This window comes from Gekko japonicus, unplaced genomic scaffold, assembly GCF_001447785.1.
Source record: "Gekko japonicus isolate JY-2015 unplaced genomic scaffold, Gekko_japonicus_V1.1 scaffold131, whole genome shotgun sequence".
NCBI lineage: Eukaryota > Metazoa > Chordata > Lepidosauria > Squamata > Gekkonidae > Gekko > Gekko japonicus.
In genome coordinates this window covers 547,956-565,614 of record NW_015167061.1, presented here as the reverse complement: position 1 = coordinate 565,614, position 17,659 = coordinate 547,956, and the positions used below count along the sequence as shown (strand labels likewise).

Here is a 17,659-nt window from a genome sequence, read left to right as displayed (position 1 = left end):
CAGTGTTCCCTCTAAGCTGAGTCAGTGTGAGCTAGCTCACAGTTTTTTAGCCTCCGGCTCACACGCTTTCTGTCTTAGCTCGGGAAGGAGGGCTCCAGCGCAAACTGATTCATGCAGCAGCCAAATCGTTCGCTCACAACTATAATGCCAGGAGCTCACAAAGTCTAATTTTTGCTCACAAGACTCCACAGCTTAGAGGGAATGTTGGACCAAGCTATCCTTGTGAAGCGAAGGCCAGCTGGGGGTTAGGCCAGATGTAGCGGGTAACAGAGGGAAGGGCTAGGAACGAGGGAGGGTCTTCGGCTGGATCGGATGGGGGGAAAGCAGGAAGGGGAGGAGCTTGGACTGGAGATGGGGATAAAAGGGAGAGCCTCTGAAGCCAGCCGGGGAGGAAAAGGAAAGCGCTCCGTTGACAGGAGGCTGGAGACACCTGCAGACAGCAAGGTAGTAACCCAGGAAGCAGACCCTGGGAGGTTCCTGCCTTTCTGAGGCTGGCGAAAGTGCAAATGGGATGGAGCCAGAGAAGGAGGCCCGGGTAGCACCAAGAGGACAGTCGCAACGGTGGAACAAAATTATTCACCCTCGACTAAAACCTTTGTTGTCCTTAAAGGCGCCACTGGACTCTTAATTTTTTCCCACTGCTTCAGACCAACACAGCTGACCACCGGGATCTAGTCACAACGGTGCTTCACAATCGAGACACGATCCTGCCCCAGGGGCTTCAGGTGACCCAGGCGGGAAGGATAGCGAGCAGAAAAGGCATTCTGACTCTGGGAAGGAGGGGAGGTGATAGGGCACCCGTGCCCATGGATGACCGCTGGCAGGGGATGGTCCGCAGGATGGTGGCTGGACAGGTCTGTGGGGAGGGCAGAAACTTCTCCCCTCACCAAGGGGGACACTTTGTCCCCCCTCCCCCACAGGTGAGTGGCACCCTTTCCCTTCGATGGGAGAACATGAAGGGGGCCCCATCAGGCCGGGGTGGGGTGGGGTAAGGCTCTTCACAGTCAACCTATGAGCACCAACCTACGTAGCCCCATCCTGGAGTCTGCTCTTGGTCACACTTGAGTGCGAGGAGAGGACGCCGGACCCAGCTGCTGCACAAAGGCAAGAGAGGGGGTGGGATGCGTCACACTCGAGTCCTCCTTTGCCATGTTTTATGCCAATGTTTCTCTGTTATGTGTCCTTAGGCCTCTGTAGTTCTGCATTTGGGACAGGGGGAGGGAGTGTGCAAGAGTGTGCGTGCGCCTGCTTAGCTTCGTTGCCTAGTAACTGTTTTCAAAAGGGTGCCTCCCATACAATAGGAAGAGACTGAATGACCTTGGTGTCTGTCTGTGCTCACTGGCCTGTCTTAGGTAAGAAATTGTAGGTTCACAGGTGGGGGTGGGGGGCAGTGTTCCCTCCAAGCTGAGTTAGTGTGAGCTGGCTCGCAGTTTTTTAGCCTCTGGCTCACACATTTTTGTCTTATCTCAGGAAGGAGGGCTCCAGAACCAACTAATTTATGCCATAGGCAAATCGCTCGCTCACAACTTTAATGCCAGTAGCTCACCAAGTAGCATGTTTGCTCGCAAGACTCCACAGCTTAGGGGGAGCATTGGTGTGTGTGTGTGGGTGTGTGTGGGGGTGTGTGTGGGGGTGTGTGTGTGTGTGTGTGTAAGTATGCTCATTTAGGCGGGCTGAATGAATCGCGAGACTGGCCGGGCTTTGGGAGGGGGAGCTGTTTGAATGGGGGTGCAACTTTCGGGATGGCGCCTGTTTCAGCAGTTCTGACACAAAGAGTGTCCTAGCTTGTAGCATCTTTATATCTCAATAAACAAATCACTGAAAAGAGAACGCTGTTGAGGCTCAAGAGTTGGACAGGACGCCATGGCCGCCGATGCCCAGTCTTTGGCAAACGCAGGCTTTCCATGGGCAAAAACGGCTCCGCTTGAGCCCCTTCCTCTAAAAGAGGCAGCTGCCTCCAGACTCGCCCACTCCCACCTCGGCACCACCGATTTCTAAAATTCTCACATGCCTCGACAAGCACCGAGCTGCCCGTCTGCGAACAATTCGTCACTCATTTCTGACTCGAGCAGAGCGTTTCATGCCAAGGTGAATTACCCTCGCCCACGACCCGCTTCTTTCAGGCCGGGCTTCGGGGAGGCCGGTGACTGACAAGGGCTCTGATGAACTCTAATTACCGTCTCGGAAGCCTGAAGCAGCAACAAGAGCTGTGGGTGAGAGGGCGCGCCACCGCCACTCCGCTAATGAACTGAGGAAGTCTTTGGGGCAGACGAAGGGCAGTGACCCAGAAGGGGCCTCCACCGGCCTCCCCACCCGGCCCTTGCGTGTCACGTTCAAGTTGGGGCACTCTTCCCTGCTGCTGTCAGCAAAACTGAATATAGCAAGCTCAGCTCCTCACCCGACAGCAGCAAGCTAAAGAGCGAGGGGGGGGGGGGGGGGAGAGGAGATTTAGCACTAAGCAGCTTAAAGAAGGTCTGTTTCGTTTGGCTCCACCGGTTCAGCGCTGGCTCCAAGGTCTGAGGGGGGCTTCTTAACTGAGAAAAAAGGTGGGGCAATCAAACTTTCGGCCTTCTCTGGCTGCCCTGCAGAGAACAGGGAGTAGAGGCTCTCTGGCAGTGGGTGCCCTGAGCAGGGAATCCTTGCAGGGCAAGGCGAGTCACAAATTTAGCAGGAAGGTCTCTTACGGAAGAGCAGCCGCTGACGCAAGCTTGGGGTGTCTCCCGCCTCCCCTGCCTCTGCCACCCAAGGCCGCTCCCCTTCTCCTGTCAAGCGGAGCAGCGTTAACAATGGCAGCTCCAGGAACCGGCTCTCCTGGCCCTAATGATGCTTGCGGCCAGAACGGTGCAGCAGGTGCGGCTGCTCACACGCAAAGGCGGCCTCGGCACACGGCCTGCCGCTGCACCAGCCAACTCCAGCTTTTGGGGGGGGGGGGAGCAATAAGGCAGGCCTCGACAAGTTCTCTCCAGCTTTAAGAGCCACCTCCAAAACTTTAAGAGCCAGGAGTTATTTTTAAGCTTCAGGGTTTTCTGCTTTAACGACCGTGGTCTCTCCTTATGGCTACCCACAAAACCTAACCCTTCGGTTTGACAATTTTTTAAAGCGATAGCAAGAGCACTGTAGGGCAGAGGTGTCAAACTCATTTGTTACGAGGGCTGGATCTGACATAAATGCCACTTTGTCGGGCCGGGCCACGTGTGCCATAAACGTACTGCCAGGTACCAGAGATATAAAGTGTATAAAGGACAGCAGCTGGTAAGCTCCAAGTTGGTGTATCCTCACTGCAACGACCCATGGGCTGGGTGGGAGGTGCAAAGGACAGCCCATATAGGCGGACAGGAGAGCCAGCGGTGCAGCACTGGGCGTAGACACTCCCACGCTGCTTGACTGCCGCAAACGAGGTTGTTCTGCCACACTGAAGCCACAGTCGGAGTCGTTCCACCCACTCCCCCCCCCCCGAGCAGTCTCATGTTCCCTCCGTTACGCTAGCTGCTCGTGGGCCGCATAAGAGACCTGGATGGGCCAGTTCTGGCCCCCCGGGCCTTATGTTTGACACCCCTGTTGTTGGGTATGAATAAATATGGGGTAACCCTAGTCGTCATCACAACAAAAAGCTAACCTCCGTCCCTCACCTGAGAATCACCAAGAGGAGGGCTTAACTGGGATCCTTCCAATAAATGACTGACAACAATATTACGTGCCACAATGAAATTTCTAGGCACCATGGCACCCTGGTGTCTGGGATTTGTTGTGCCCTGTAATAACCTATATAACAGGATGTCTGTCTGCCTCACATCTGGCACAAGATGCTGAACTGGCTCAGGTGGCTCACTAAATCTCCTCCTGCACCCCCCCCCCGCCATGTTGGGAGGAGGAGGAGAGTCCACCAGTTTCCAATAAATGGTTAAGGACCCCAGAGATCTCAGGGCACAGGATGTCCCTGCCATCTTCCTGCCATCCCAGGGCCACAACAGACCATCATTCGCGTCTCCCTCAATACACACAGAGCTAACCATCCACCTCTTCCCTTGGACCAAAGGTCAAGCACACAACTTTGCGAGAGCAGCCTCTTGTGAGGATCAGGGTACTCCAGAGGCTAGGGAAGATTGGAGAATAGAGAAAGGGCCTTTTTGGGATGTGGTGCCAACCATGAGATGCCCTCCCTAGACAAATCCATGAGGCATTAACATTCCAGTGGGGGACAGGAGGAGGAGGAGAGATTGGATTTATAACCCGCCCTTCACTACCCAAAGGGGTCTCAGAGCGGCTTACAAACTCCTTCCCCTTCCCCTCCCCACAACAGACACCCTGTGAGGTAGGTGGGGCTGACAGAGCTCTAACAGAAACTGCTCTTTTTCAAGAACAGCTCTTATCAGAGCTACGGCTTGCCCAAGGTCATCCAGCCAGGTGCAAGTGGAGGAGTGGGGAATCAAACCCGGTTCTCCCAGATTAGAGTCCGCACACCTAACCACTACACCAAACTGGCTCTTACTCACCAAGGCTTTTAATGGACGACAAACACAGCCATCATTTGATCTCTGGCTGCTTTTTTATTTGTTGTCTTACCTATTTGGCATTTGCTCTGTATTTTAAATGGTTTGGACTTGTTTTGCCTCTGCGATTTTTGCTGTTTGCTTTGGACACCTTGAAGGGTAAAGGAGTATAGAAGATTCTCAAATAAACATTTAAACAGAGGCAACACACCTCGTTTCCGTAGCCTTGAGGACAGCAGACGTCTCTCAAGCTCACAGCGTCTGCACTCAGAGGTCACAGACAATTTTTTTTTCCTGCTGCAGACAGACGTGAACCTTGCAAAGTGTCACCGTCTCACATTCCCGCCCTCCCTCACGTAGGACGCTAAGACCAATGAAAACCTTCCAAAACATACCAACTAGTCATGCCACACAAATGAACAAACTGGAGTTAAGTCTCCTTCCTAACAACTGGGCTTCTCAATCAGAGTTAAGCCCTGGTTAAGAACACTGGCTGCCAGGAGGGAGGCCACCTCAGACATTGTGACTAATCAGTTGTAAGCTTCCACTTTTCATCTGGGCACACCGGAGGCAGTGAGTGTACAAGCCCAGCATTCCACCTACTGAGATGTTGAGGCACTGCCCTAAGCCATAATGAAACTTCATTAACCACAGTTTAGCATGAGGTCCAAACTGTCAAACAATAATTTGTAACCAGCTGAGGCTCGTGGTCTGCAAACCATGATTTCAGCTAGCTGTGGTTTAGCACAATGTGCGGGAAGCCACAGCTACAGCTTCACTTCTGGAGTCTGCTGGACCTCAAGAAGCGAGAGCTGAGCACAAGGTGGACAGCGAAAGCAGGCAAGCAGCTAGGAGTGATGGCTGGCCTGTGTTGCCCATGTGGGCAGTCAGGCCACGGTTTCAGTCCACTCCTGGAGCAAAGTTGGCATCCGCCACGGTTTGAGGAAAAACATCCAAATTCAACTAGAGAACATTCCAAACTTCTGCTAGCTCTGAATATGCCACACTCACCAAATCGATCAGATCGCTGAGGTTCTTCTCAATCTGCTGGGGAGGCAGACGCCTCATCAAATCCAAGGCACAATCCAGCTGCTGGTCACTCTGGGGAAAAGAGACACCATTGGAGTCACTCACAAGAAACAGCATACAAACACGTACGGCTGCCATATTCAGAATGAGACCGTCAGTCCAGTTAGCCCATCGTTGTAAACTCTCCCTCAGGGACCTCAGACAGAGGGTCCAACCCCAACAATGACAGCCCAAGATCAACAGTGGGTCTTCATGCATACCAAACACAGGTACTGCCTAGAGATGTGAAGGCCTGGAAAAAAACTGGGTTTTTTCCGGTTTTTTCCTGAAGCCTTTTTTGTTTTTTTCCAAAAAATTGGAAAAATTGAAAAAAAGAAAAGAAAAAAATTGATTATGGAACGTTTTATTTTAACATGATGAATAAAATATTTTAAGACAAGGTGTTCAAATATTTTCCAAATCATTTCTAAAATATATATATATGGTTATATATATATGGTATCAGATTGATCTAATTTCTGTGCACTGAGGACAAGCAAGTCTTAGGTTACAGACTGAACTCTCCAATGCAAGAACAAGATGCATTTCTTCCTTTAGGAGGTGTGATTGTCAGAAGAAAATAAAAAAGTTTCAGTTTTGTTTTTGCATGTGGTTGGGTATTCTGTTTGTAATAATTGTTTGGATACACTATATTTTTAATATACTAGTTGTGATAATTTCATGCCAAGTAAAAATGGCCATAGTCATATTTTATGTTCCTAAAGTAACAGAATGACTTTCAATCTAGAAAAGACAAAAGAAATGCTAATGTAGCATTTTTTCAATTTTTCCGAAAATTTCCATTTTTTCCCGGAAAAAAACAGGGAAAAAATGGGGTTTTTTCCAAGCTTCAAAATTTCCGGAAATTTTACATCTCTAGTACTGCCATTGACATATGGGCCCATCCCAGTGTCGTATGCACACCCCAGGGATAAAGTGCATTGCAGCACATATTTGGTGACACAGGCAACCTCTCACCTGTATGGAAATCCATTGATCAGGCACACATAATGAAATGTTTTACCTGGCTGCTCGGTAACTATGCAATTCCCACCTAAAGACCCACCCAAAGGATTCCAAGCCCTCTAAGTTGGCCTTAAGGGGCTAGTCCAACAGTAAAAAGCCCAATAGCACATTTAAGATCAACAAACTTTATTGTAGCATGAGCTTTCAAGAAACACAGCTCTCTTCATCAAATGCATCTGACGAAGAGAGCTGTGTTTCTCGAAAGCTTATGCTACAATGAAGTTTGTTGGTCTTAAAGGTGCTACTGGGCTTTTTAATATTTTGCAGCAACAGACTAACATGGCTAACTCTGTCACCTCTGACGAATACCCACCGCTTCCTGGAAACCCAGTGACCCTACTCCTGCTGGGATGGAAGACCACAGTGACACAGTTATATGCACCGTCTCAGACAGGACAGCACCCCAGGTTCCCTTCTGGACTTGCTGCAACTGGTTCTTAAGCAGAGCTGCATGAACACAGTCTGTCGTGGCACCCCCAAAATGATTCCAGGGGACCTTATCAGGAAAAACAGGGGTGCCATATTTATGACTAGAGGCTAAGAGAAAAACATGCAGAAAGCGAAGGACTTGGCTGAAGAGAGAGAAGCATGCACTGCAGGAAAGAAGTTCTGGAATTTGTCATCTGGACTCAATGGGGAAGAGCCCCAAGAGCCTGAAGGATGGGCTGTTCCAAGACCTTTTGCACACTGTTCTCAGCACCACTGCTGCCAGGAGCCAAGAACACGCAGGGCACCATCCATCACCGGCCAACAGTGTCAGCGCTTCCTACTTTGCAGGAGCCTGAAATGCTAGCCCTGGACGGAATCTCCGGTATGAATTCTTCAGAGGTCACAGCGCTGCCAGGGCGCCATGCTTGCAAGCTCCCAGGCAGACAATGGAGGACTTGCAGGCTGACCCAACAGAGAGGGGTCCCTCCTGGGGACTCCTTAGCTCAAGGGGAAAATGCACCCCCAACTGCTGCCTTCTCTCACACACACAGCAAGCTGCCATACGCCCTGCCCCGCTGCCTGGAAGAGATTCCTTGCCCCTCGCCCAGTCCTCTGCAACACATTCGTACAAGCCCGGGTTAACTGAGGCAAAAAGAAGTGTACTTAAACTACTTGCCACAGGAACAGAACTCTTTAATTCTGGCAAGGGTGCAGAATGAGAGATCCATGCCCCCTTCTCCTGATCCCAGGGAAATACGGGGGTTCCTGGGGGCCTGCAGCTCAGTGCAAAAAGACAGAGTGCCTCCATGGGCAAGTGAGGAGGGACTTGCTCTGCTACGTCAGGTCACATCAGTCAAGACTTTACCCTTACCGGGGTGGGGGGTGTGGATCATGGCAACCAAAGGTTCCGGATTACTACACAGATGTGGACCCCCGGGCGTCAAGTCAAAGGGAGCCAAGTGTTTGTTCTCCAGTACATCGGATAAGGACAGGGAAGCATCAGAGACAAAAAGAGGGCTGTTCTCAGTACGCCACAGCCCAGGGAGCTCACACAGTCATAGAATCATAGAACGTTAGAGTTGGAAGGGACCTTGCAGTTCATCTGGTCCAACCCCCTGCACTCTGCAGGAGCATAGCCAAAATACGGTCGTCCAGCCTCTGCTTGAAAACGGCCAGCAAAGAAGCATCCACTACCTCCCGAGGCAGACTGTTCCACTGCTCAACCACGCTTACAGTTATGGAAGTTTCTCCTGATATTTAGCCGGTAACGACTCCCTTGTAATTTCCACCCATTAGATCTAGTCTTGCAATCCGGAGCAAGAGAGAATAGATCTGCTCCATCTTCTACATGACAGCCCTTCAAATACTTGAAGACTGCAATCGTGTCCCCTCTAAGCCTTCTCTTTCCCAGGCTAAACATACCCAGCTCTTTCAGCCTTTCCTCGTAAGACTTGGATTCAAACCCTCTCACCATCCTGGTTGCCCTCTTCTGGACACGCTCGAGTTTGTCAACATCCTTCCTGAAATGTGGTGCCCAAAACTGGACACAGGACTCCAGGTGAGGCCTGACCATAGCAGAATAGAGCGGAACTACCACCTCCCGTGATCTGGACACAAGGCATCCTAAGATTGCATCCTAAGATTGCATTAGCTTTCTTCACAGCCACATCGCACTGCTGGCTCATGTTTAGCTTGTGATCAACCAGAACACCCAGATCCCTTTGAGATGTGCTGCTGTCAAGCCAAGTCAAGACTAAGATGTTAATCATCCCAAGCTAACTCCCACCTACTCAAGCAACACTTTCCCTGGCTTTCTTGGATCAGTGACAGGTCACCAAAGAGTGGGGTACGCAGATCACTACCGTGAGAGGCAAGAACCCTAGTTACATGGTCCTCACGGATCCCTGGGACAAGAAGCAGTGACCCAACCTCTGGCACACCAGCCCTCAAGTGAAGCTGCTGAAGCAAGCTGAGGCATTAACCCTGGGTCTGGGGTAACAGATCAACGAGAACAAGCAACAAGGAACCACACCTAGCAGCTGTCACCAAGTATTGTTCTTGGGAGTGAACACAGGACCACCACAAGCACAGAGGAGGAGGAGGAGGAGGAGGAGGTTAGATTTATACCCCGCCCTTCACTCGGAGTCTCAGAGTGGTTTACAAGCTCCTTTCCCTTCCCCTCCCCACCATAGACACCCTGTGAGGCAGGTGGGGCTGAAAGAGCTCTGACAGAAACGGCTCTTTTTCAAGAATGGCTCTGATAGAATTACGGCTTGCCCAAGGTCATCCAGCAGCTGCAAGTGGAGGAGTGGGGGAATCAAACCCAGTTCTCCCAGGTTAGAGTCCGTGCACTTAACCACTACACCAAACTGGCCATTCCTCATGGCAGCCATTAAAGGACAGCCAGACAGCCAAGATCCGGCTGTCCCTCGGCTCCTGCCCCCCCCCCCAGAAGACTTCCCACCTGATCACTGACCTGTGCAGCTCTTCTGTCCCCTAACCTTTCATTGCCGAACATATAAAGCTGCCTAATGCCTGGTCACATCATTAATCTATCTAGCTCAATATTGCCTGGCCATGGCTGGCTCTCCAGAAAAAGATCTCATACAACGTCTGTGATCCTCTGAACGGAGGTGGTGGGAACAGAACTTGGGCCCTTCCGCCCCTGCGGAGGACTGAGCTTGCAGCCCCCTTGTCAGCAACGTTCCCGCTCAGTTAGTGTGAACTAGCTCACAGTTTTTTAGCCTCCAGCTCACACATTTTTGTCTTTGCTCAGGAAGGAGGGTTCCAGATCAAACTTATTTATGCAGTAGCCAAATCGCTTGCTCACAACTTTAAGGCCAGTAGCTCACAAAGTAGAATTTTTGCTCACAAGACTCCACACCTTAGAGGGAGCATTGCTTGTCAGCCTGTACACCATTCTTGCAGGGAACCATCTAGCTTTCTGCACAGTGCCTGGGTTAATAATCAAAGCAGACCCGCCGTTATCTACTCCAAGACGGAAAAGAAGAGTTAAGCAGCAGACAAGTACATTTTTAAAAACTGAAAAGGAGAGTTTGCTTGATTTTTAGTTTCTCAGAGTGCCACAAAACATCAGCATTTGTGAGCAGTCAGAGAGTCTGTGGGCTAGGGGCTTTGCCAGACCTATCTGCAGGGCTGCAGCCACCCAAGGATTTCCAGCACCCTGACCCCCACCACAGGTGTCTGAAGCCACTGAGGAACGGAAAGGCATCGTGTAATTAATGCGGACTTGAACAGAGTAACTGGGTGTCTGTGCGCACACCAACACACAGAAACATGACTAACAGGAGCTATTTCCTATGCAGAAGTTCAGCTCTTTTGTTTTAGCACAGAGGCAGGAATCCATTTCACTTTCTCCCCTTTGCTTCTCCATCCTGGGGGCGGGGGGGGGGCCCTGCTGTTTAGATTGGCCAGCGAACACGCAACTCTAGCTGCTAACCTCGGAAAGGGGATCCTTCTGACCACATATTGTCATTGCCTCCCACTGCTTCTTACGCATCTTTGTAACAAACCCACCAAAAGCCCACAATTGCAAGGTCAGGTTCTCAACTCTGGGATCGTGGGAACACTTCGGAAGATGCTCCCCTGCAGCAGTGCCAGCTGGAATGGTTTAACGGGAGGGGAAAGGGAAAGGGGGGGGGAGAGACATTAGAACTCACTGGTGATTTCCTTTAAGCACTTTCCTATGACTCAGATGCTGGACTGAGAGACAGAGGCGTTACACGCATCCTGAGGGACGGATGGTCCATCGCTACCGAGCTTGATCATAAGCAAGTCCATATGCCTGTTAGCCACCCTGAGCCTCCGGGGAGGGCGGGATAAAAATGTAAATAATAAATAAATAAATCCAAAGTGACAGTGCATTTCTGTGCAAGCTACCGAGGATCTTCTTAAGAGACCTGAAACTCCCGCTTTCAAGGCCCTAGGCATCTCTGTCTTTCTCACACACAGAGAATGTGTTCTTCAGCTCTCGATTTGCTCCTAAGGTCTTTTGTTTTCAGACAACCAACAAGGTACAGAAAAAGAAAATCAACCTAAATCGGTAGCTCTTATGACAGTCTTTGTATACACCAGCCAGATTTGAGTCAAGTAGTATCTTAGAGATCCAGCAAGGTTTTCGGGGCACGGGCTTTTGATAGTCAAAGCTCCCTTCGTAAGATACAGGCTGACTTGCATCCGATGGAGGGAGATTTGACTCTTGAGAGCTCACACTCTAAAGCTGGGCTTTAAGATGTCACATCGCATTGAGCTCTTCTACTGTAAGCCAATACAGCTACCCTTTGAAACTATCTTTGTGTACACTAGGACAAGGTCTGAGTCCAGCGGCACCTTTAAGACCAACAAAGTTTAATTCTAGGTATAAGCTTTCATGTGCATGCATACTTCTTCAGATGCATATGAAAGCTTATATCTGGAATTAAACTTCGTTGGTCTTAAAGGTGCCACTGGACTCAAACTTTGTTTGGTTTGTAGATGCAGGTGGGTAGCCATGTTGGCCTGAAGCCACAGAACAAAGTTTGGGTCCAGTGGCACCTTTAAGACCAACAAAGTTTAATTCAAGGAATAAGTTTTCGTGTCCAAGCACAGGTCTTCAGATACTGAAGATATCTGAAGACGTGTATGTGCACACAAAAGCTTATATCCAGAATTAAACTTTATTGGTCTTAAAGGTGCCACTGGACTCACTTTGCTTGGTTTGTAGATTGAGGTGGGTAGCTGTGTTGGTCTGAAGCCGTAGAATAAGGTCTGAGTCCAGTGGCAACTTTAAGACCAACAAAGTTTAATTCTGGATATCTGAAGAAGCGTGCATGCACACGAAGGTTTATACCTTGAATTAAACTTTGTTGGTCTTTAAGGTGCCACTGGACTCAAACTTTGGTCTTTTGTTTAGTTTGGTTACCTGGAAGAGATTCTCACTCCCTAAAGATAGATGGTGTACACACCAAAGGCTTGCCTTGGGAAAACAACTGGACTTCTCATCTCACCATCTCCCAGAAAACTAAACGTGCACTCGCGCATTCCAAACTCTTGTCCTTAGTCAAGACAGAAGGGAAGGAGAAACACCACACAACCCTTCACAATAAAAAGGAACTGCACAGCCTCCCATCCTGACGCGACCGAGCTGAGATTTTCCAGGCTTCAGAACTCTAGCATGTGTGGCAGATTTCTACCAGTTCCCTCCAGGAAAGGATTCTTGCAGAGGAGCGAGGAGGGGAGAGGGAAGCTCTAAATGAACTTTTTATTACAATCCCAGCCTCTTATGATCTCCTGATCCTGGAGTGGCTGGAAGTTTAGTGAGGCTTTGCCAAGGTAAAGCTCCTTTATTAGGTCTCCTGCAAAGATGCTTTGCTTTCCACAAATTCTCCTCTTTGGCATGTGCTTGGTTGCAGTAGAGCAGCCCACAGTGCATGCACACACACGCACACACACCACAATTCTAAACACACACTACAGTTCTAGTCTGTTCATCTCCCTTTTTCTGTATCCAATAAGACTATAATTCACAGGTTATTGGTTTTAAATTCACCTCCGTGTATACAAAAAATGACATCAGCAGCAACACAGCTGTTCATAGGGACAATACAGAAGACAAAAGAGAATTTTCATTTGGCAAGGAAATGCAAAAGATTCCGTGTCTCCCAGGACTCCTGAGACAGCAGAACGGGAAGATTCCAAAGACCATATGGGGCATGGCTCGAAAACCCCCAGATACCAGGTCACCACAGCGCCTGGCATTTTCAGCAATGATTTCATTGGTGTTTCTCTCAGCAGTTCTCAACATAAATACAAACCTTATTTATCATTTTGCATCAATATGTTTTGTTGTATGACATTAAAATAAATCTGCATGTACGTAGGGTTGAGCTTGGTTTTTCTTGGGGGTGCTCCTGGACTTCAATTTCATTCTCACATCCCTTTGTGAACTCTTGCATTTACATGCTAATTTGCTGCCATCCATGGATCCTACCGGCCACCCATTCCAATTTCAGCTCTGCAGATGCATCTGGGGCTCTGCCTTGCCCTCACCCGCTTTTTTCCTGCAACTAACTTTTGAGATTTTATTCCAGTTTTGCCTGAAGAAGGGTGTTTTGCACACGAAACTTACACTTTGACTGAAACTTTGTTGGTCTTAAGAGGTGCTACTGGACTCAAACTTTGTTCTGGTGCTTCAGACCAACACGATGACCCACCTGAATCTAACACACGGTTCTTATCATTGTTCATTTATACGTAAATTTAAATTTATACTTCTCCATGGTGGTGGATGAATTCAATTTGTTAAAGAGTTGCTTTCCCATACTGGCTCCAAGTTTCAACTCAATGGAGCTTCTGAAAGCAATAACGGAATTATGAGAAACTGGACAGGCATTTGGCCAGGGTAAGAGGTGAGCTTGTTGTTGTAATGACGACGACCAGGCTTACCCCTCTTTTCATTTCTACGCCACAACATGTTTGTCATAGTTTTGATAAAACTACAAGGAACTATGAAGATTAGGTTTTGTGGAAACAGTGATTCTAAACTATGGTCATTAAAAAACAAAACCCTGATGGTTGAAAAATGAGTCTGGCTTTTAAATTTTGGACCGGTTCCTGCAACCAAAGAAAAATGGCCAAGGCTTGCTTTAGGATTTGGATAGGAAGCAGGTCACATGGGACTGAGAAGACCTGCTAGTGAGGTGTTTGTAAAGCTAGAGCAGTTGCATTTTCTCAGAGACCCAAAAACTCTCCTCTCTCCAGAGAAGAATAGTACGGTCACAAACAATGACTGGACTGCAATGGCAATGAAAGTCATCCTCCCTTGCAGGAATAGTAAGGGGTGACCTGGACGTAAACAGAAAGCACAAGTGGAACCCAGAAATACACTGCAACGTCTTGAAGAACTTATACCAAAATCGCCTTGCTAGATTAGACCAAAGACTCATCGAGCAGCCTAGCAGATGCCCCTGGAAAGGCCAAAAGGCTCAGCATGAAGAGGCAGGCCTTCTCTTGCTTGGCCCGAGCAGCTGGCAAAAAGATATACTGCCTCTGAATTGAGAGATTCCATCTTAGCTAGCAGCTGTTGATAAGGCTCATCTGTCATGGATTTATCCTTTTTTGTTTGAAAACTACTTAATCTTAGAGCCACTGGAAACTCTTGCAGCAGTAGAACAGAGCAAGAGTCCAGTAGCAGCTTAAAGACTAACAAAATTTGTGGCAGAGGAGAAGCTTTCATGAATCACTGCTCACGAAAGGCACCTTCTGCTATGGCATTTATCTTCTGGACTACAGATGGGATGCTTATTATTTATCTGGACTGTCATCAGCTACAACCTGCCCGCTTCCCCCACACGCACCAAAGAGACTTTACCCCAAACACTGTATTCATATTCATTGCTCACTAAGATTGGCACCACAAAAAAGGCTCGAAAGCCACTAATAGGCAAACCACAGCTTTTCCCCCACAGCACCCCACGAAGAGCTCCCATTTATAACAAACATATTTGGCTAACCACACGTTCACCCAGGGCTTTTCTAAGACTCGTTTTTGCCAAGCTTCTCCCAGGACATGAACACAGACGCAACTGAAGTTACGCAGCCAGTGCTCCACAAAAGCACTCATCCAATCACCCGTGGCAAGGAAGATTTCCTTCTGGCAGCTGCCTTTTCAGGCAAAGGCCTTTGGTGCACTGTGCCTTTAAGAGAGCCCTCGCCCTGAGCCTTTCCCTTGAGCGGTTCTGTGCCTCAAAACAAATCCAGCTGTCTTTAGGGTCCCTTTCTGGTTCCCTTTCCACCCTGATAGATCTCCAGGAAGAGAAGGTAAAAAGAAACAGTGTGAAAAGCACCCTTTTTTGTGCTTCTCTGCTACTGATTTCTACAAAAGCACTTCTTTTCATCCACTGGCCAAGAAGTTCAGTCTAATCACCTGCATATTTACTCAGAACAGAGTCCCACTGGGTTCAATGGGAACTGCTCCCAAGTAACTGTGCACAGGATTGCAGCCTTGAATGTATGAAGCTGCCTTATATCAATCACTGGAAGGCACTTTCTGGACCAGAAGTAACAAAACAATTTTATTTATTAATGGCTGAACTGCAGGCTGTGGAAGGTCAGTAGTTCAGCAGTTTCGAGACCCGAGTGTGCCGCATGACTGAGTGAGCTCCCGCCTCTAGTTCTATCTCCTGCCAGTCTAGCAGTTTGAAAGCAAGAAATCGCAAGTAGATAAATAGGTACCACTTCAGTGGGAAGGTAACAGCGTTCCGTGCGCCTTGGCGTTTAGTCATGCCAGCCACATGATCACGGAAACGTCTTCGGACAGTGGTGGCTCTTCGGCTTGGAAACGGAGATGAGCACCGCAACCCTATTCGGACTCGACTGGCTTTCGAGCAAGGGAACCTTTACCTATATTGCTTCTAGATTATTATCAGTGAAACATCATTTGGCGTGTGATTGCATCTTTGGAAGCCTCAATTGTACTTTTATTCTGTGCCTAGTGGTTTCACTTTGGAAGTAAGTCAATATTTTTTTTAGTAGAATATAGGCATTGTTTATTTATTCATTTTATTATATGTATTTAATTTCACATGTTTTTTGTTTTTTTATAGCAATTCTTTTCTGGTCCATTTTGTATCTATATCGTATATTTATATAATGGTATAAGCCAGCTTGCTCCTCATTGTATTTGACCTCTGAAGGCCTGAACAGGCTGAAACGCGTCAGGTCTAGTCTGTTGGATTTTGGTATTTTTGTATGAAGTGTAACTGGCCCAACAAGGTCTCATCTATGTCAGATCCAGCCCACATAACAAATGAGTTCGACACCCCTGCCCTAAACAATCATACCTCACACACACACAAACACACTCAATCCGAAAAAGCTGACTGTATCTGAACACTTGCCACCAAGAACGTGGCTGATCTTTGCCACAGAGCTCCTCATTCTTGGAATAAGTTCCCTTTGGTTTTATAACAAGCTCTAGCGGGCAAGAATTTAAACTAAACACCAAACTGGCCCTTTTCACAACAAATGCAGTGTTTATAACAAGCTCAAAATACTGCTCAGCATGCACATTTTGAGGGACAAACAAAACTTCAAATGCAAAGAAATTACAATTGGACCAGATTTCTTCCCATCCTGAAAAAGGAATTCCCTGCGCCATGCAAGTGACATATTTGCTAACCAAAAAACCCTGAAAGGGCAAACCAGTCAACGTTACAAAATCATACCACAACTTTCAATAATTTAGATTGGGATTGAAGCTAGCAAGCATTTAAGAGAGCAAATTTAATCCCTCCACATTTAAAGAGCTCTTTTTCCTTTTACTATTGTATGGTCCAACTGATTTTGTTTGTCACAAGACAGTGTCGTGGTGGGATTGGATTTTGCAGCTTGAAAGCAGAAGCTAAACGCTGGCTACCAAGATCAGCTGCAATCTGCGGGTTCCTGAACACTACAGAGAAAATAAGAACTAGAGCAAGCAGCAACTTTTGATGCCTTGACAGCTGCACACCAACACCACTGTATTTTTACCCTGCTCTTCCTTCAAGCAGCTCAGACCAGCAGACACTGGTTCATCTCTCCTCCATTTTCACCTCGTAACAATCCTGTGAGTTAAACTAAGCAGGCTCTGATCTGGATGGTGCAGCATAGCCCAATCTCATCAGCTCTCAGAAGCTAAGCAGGGTTGGTACTTGGAAGCAGTGTTCCCTCTAAGCTGAGAGAGTGTGAGCTAGCTCACAGTTCTTCAGCCTCCAGTTCACACATTTTTGCCTTAGCTCAGGAAGGAGGGCTCCAGAGCAAACTAACTGATGCACCAGCCAAATCGCTTCCTCACCACTTTAATGCCAGCAGCTCACAAAGTGGAATTTTCACTCACAGGACTCCACAGCTTAGAAGGAGCCTTGCTTGGAAGGGAGACCACCAAGGAAGTCCAGGGTTGCTACGCAGAGGCAGGCAAGGGCACACCGCCTCTGAATGCCGCTTACCTTGAAAACCCCATCAGGGGTCGCCATAAGTCGGCTGCAATTTGTTGGCCCTTTACACATACGCACATTCACAAGTCAGGCAGGGGGAGCTCACACACTGAACATCATAGGTGAGTTGGGGGCTCGAACCCAGGTCTCCTGAATCCTAGTCCGACACAATAACTTCAACAGACAACTCCAAGTTGTAGTGTTGTGGAAGAGGGAGAAAGTTCTCTCTACTATCAGGCTTAATTTTTTAAATTTTATAAACTTCTGTTATATCTGCTTTCAGTGCTCTCACAACTGAATACCATGATTTGGTTTCAGTGGAGAGACGGCACCTTTTGACATGCTTTCTTCAGTACTTCTGTTTCAGCAAGGCTTACCTAATTGCACTTTCTTAGCCAGGGGCCCTTCTCAAACATTATCAGCAGTTTTTGAAAAACAGAATATTAGCATTTTATTAAACAGCTGTGCCCTTGGAATATATCAAAGCTGGAGGACTGGGGGGTGGCGGTCAGATGACCAAGCCATTTGGCAGATAAAAGGGGCAATGGGGGGGTGGGGATGTTGCGTCACCTCTTAGGAGGACTTAGCAACACTCTGGCTTAAACAACAGACGCCCTAATTCTACACAAAGGAAGTTTAAAAACTGCTCAGAATGAGTGATGCAAAAATGGCAGG

At 48.1% G+C, this 17,659-nt stretch overlaps 1 protein-coding gene across 2 annotated transcripts in view; it reads right to left on the bottom strand.

The window, feature by feature from the left end:
• CAPZB (capping protein (actin filament) muscle Z-line, beta) overlaps nucleotides 1-17,659 on the bottom strand; it is a 71,844-nt gene that overhangs the window by 41,641 nt on the left and 12,544 nt on the right. For both annotated transcript variants that reach the window (XM_015412599.1, XM_015412598.1), the window contains exon 2: nucleotides 5,502-5,591. In XM_015412599.1, the coding sequence (XP_015268085.1) occupies nucleotides 5,502-5,591 (90 nt within the window). The remainder of the gene's footprint in view (nucleotides 1-5,501; nucleotides 5,592-17,659) is intronic.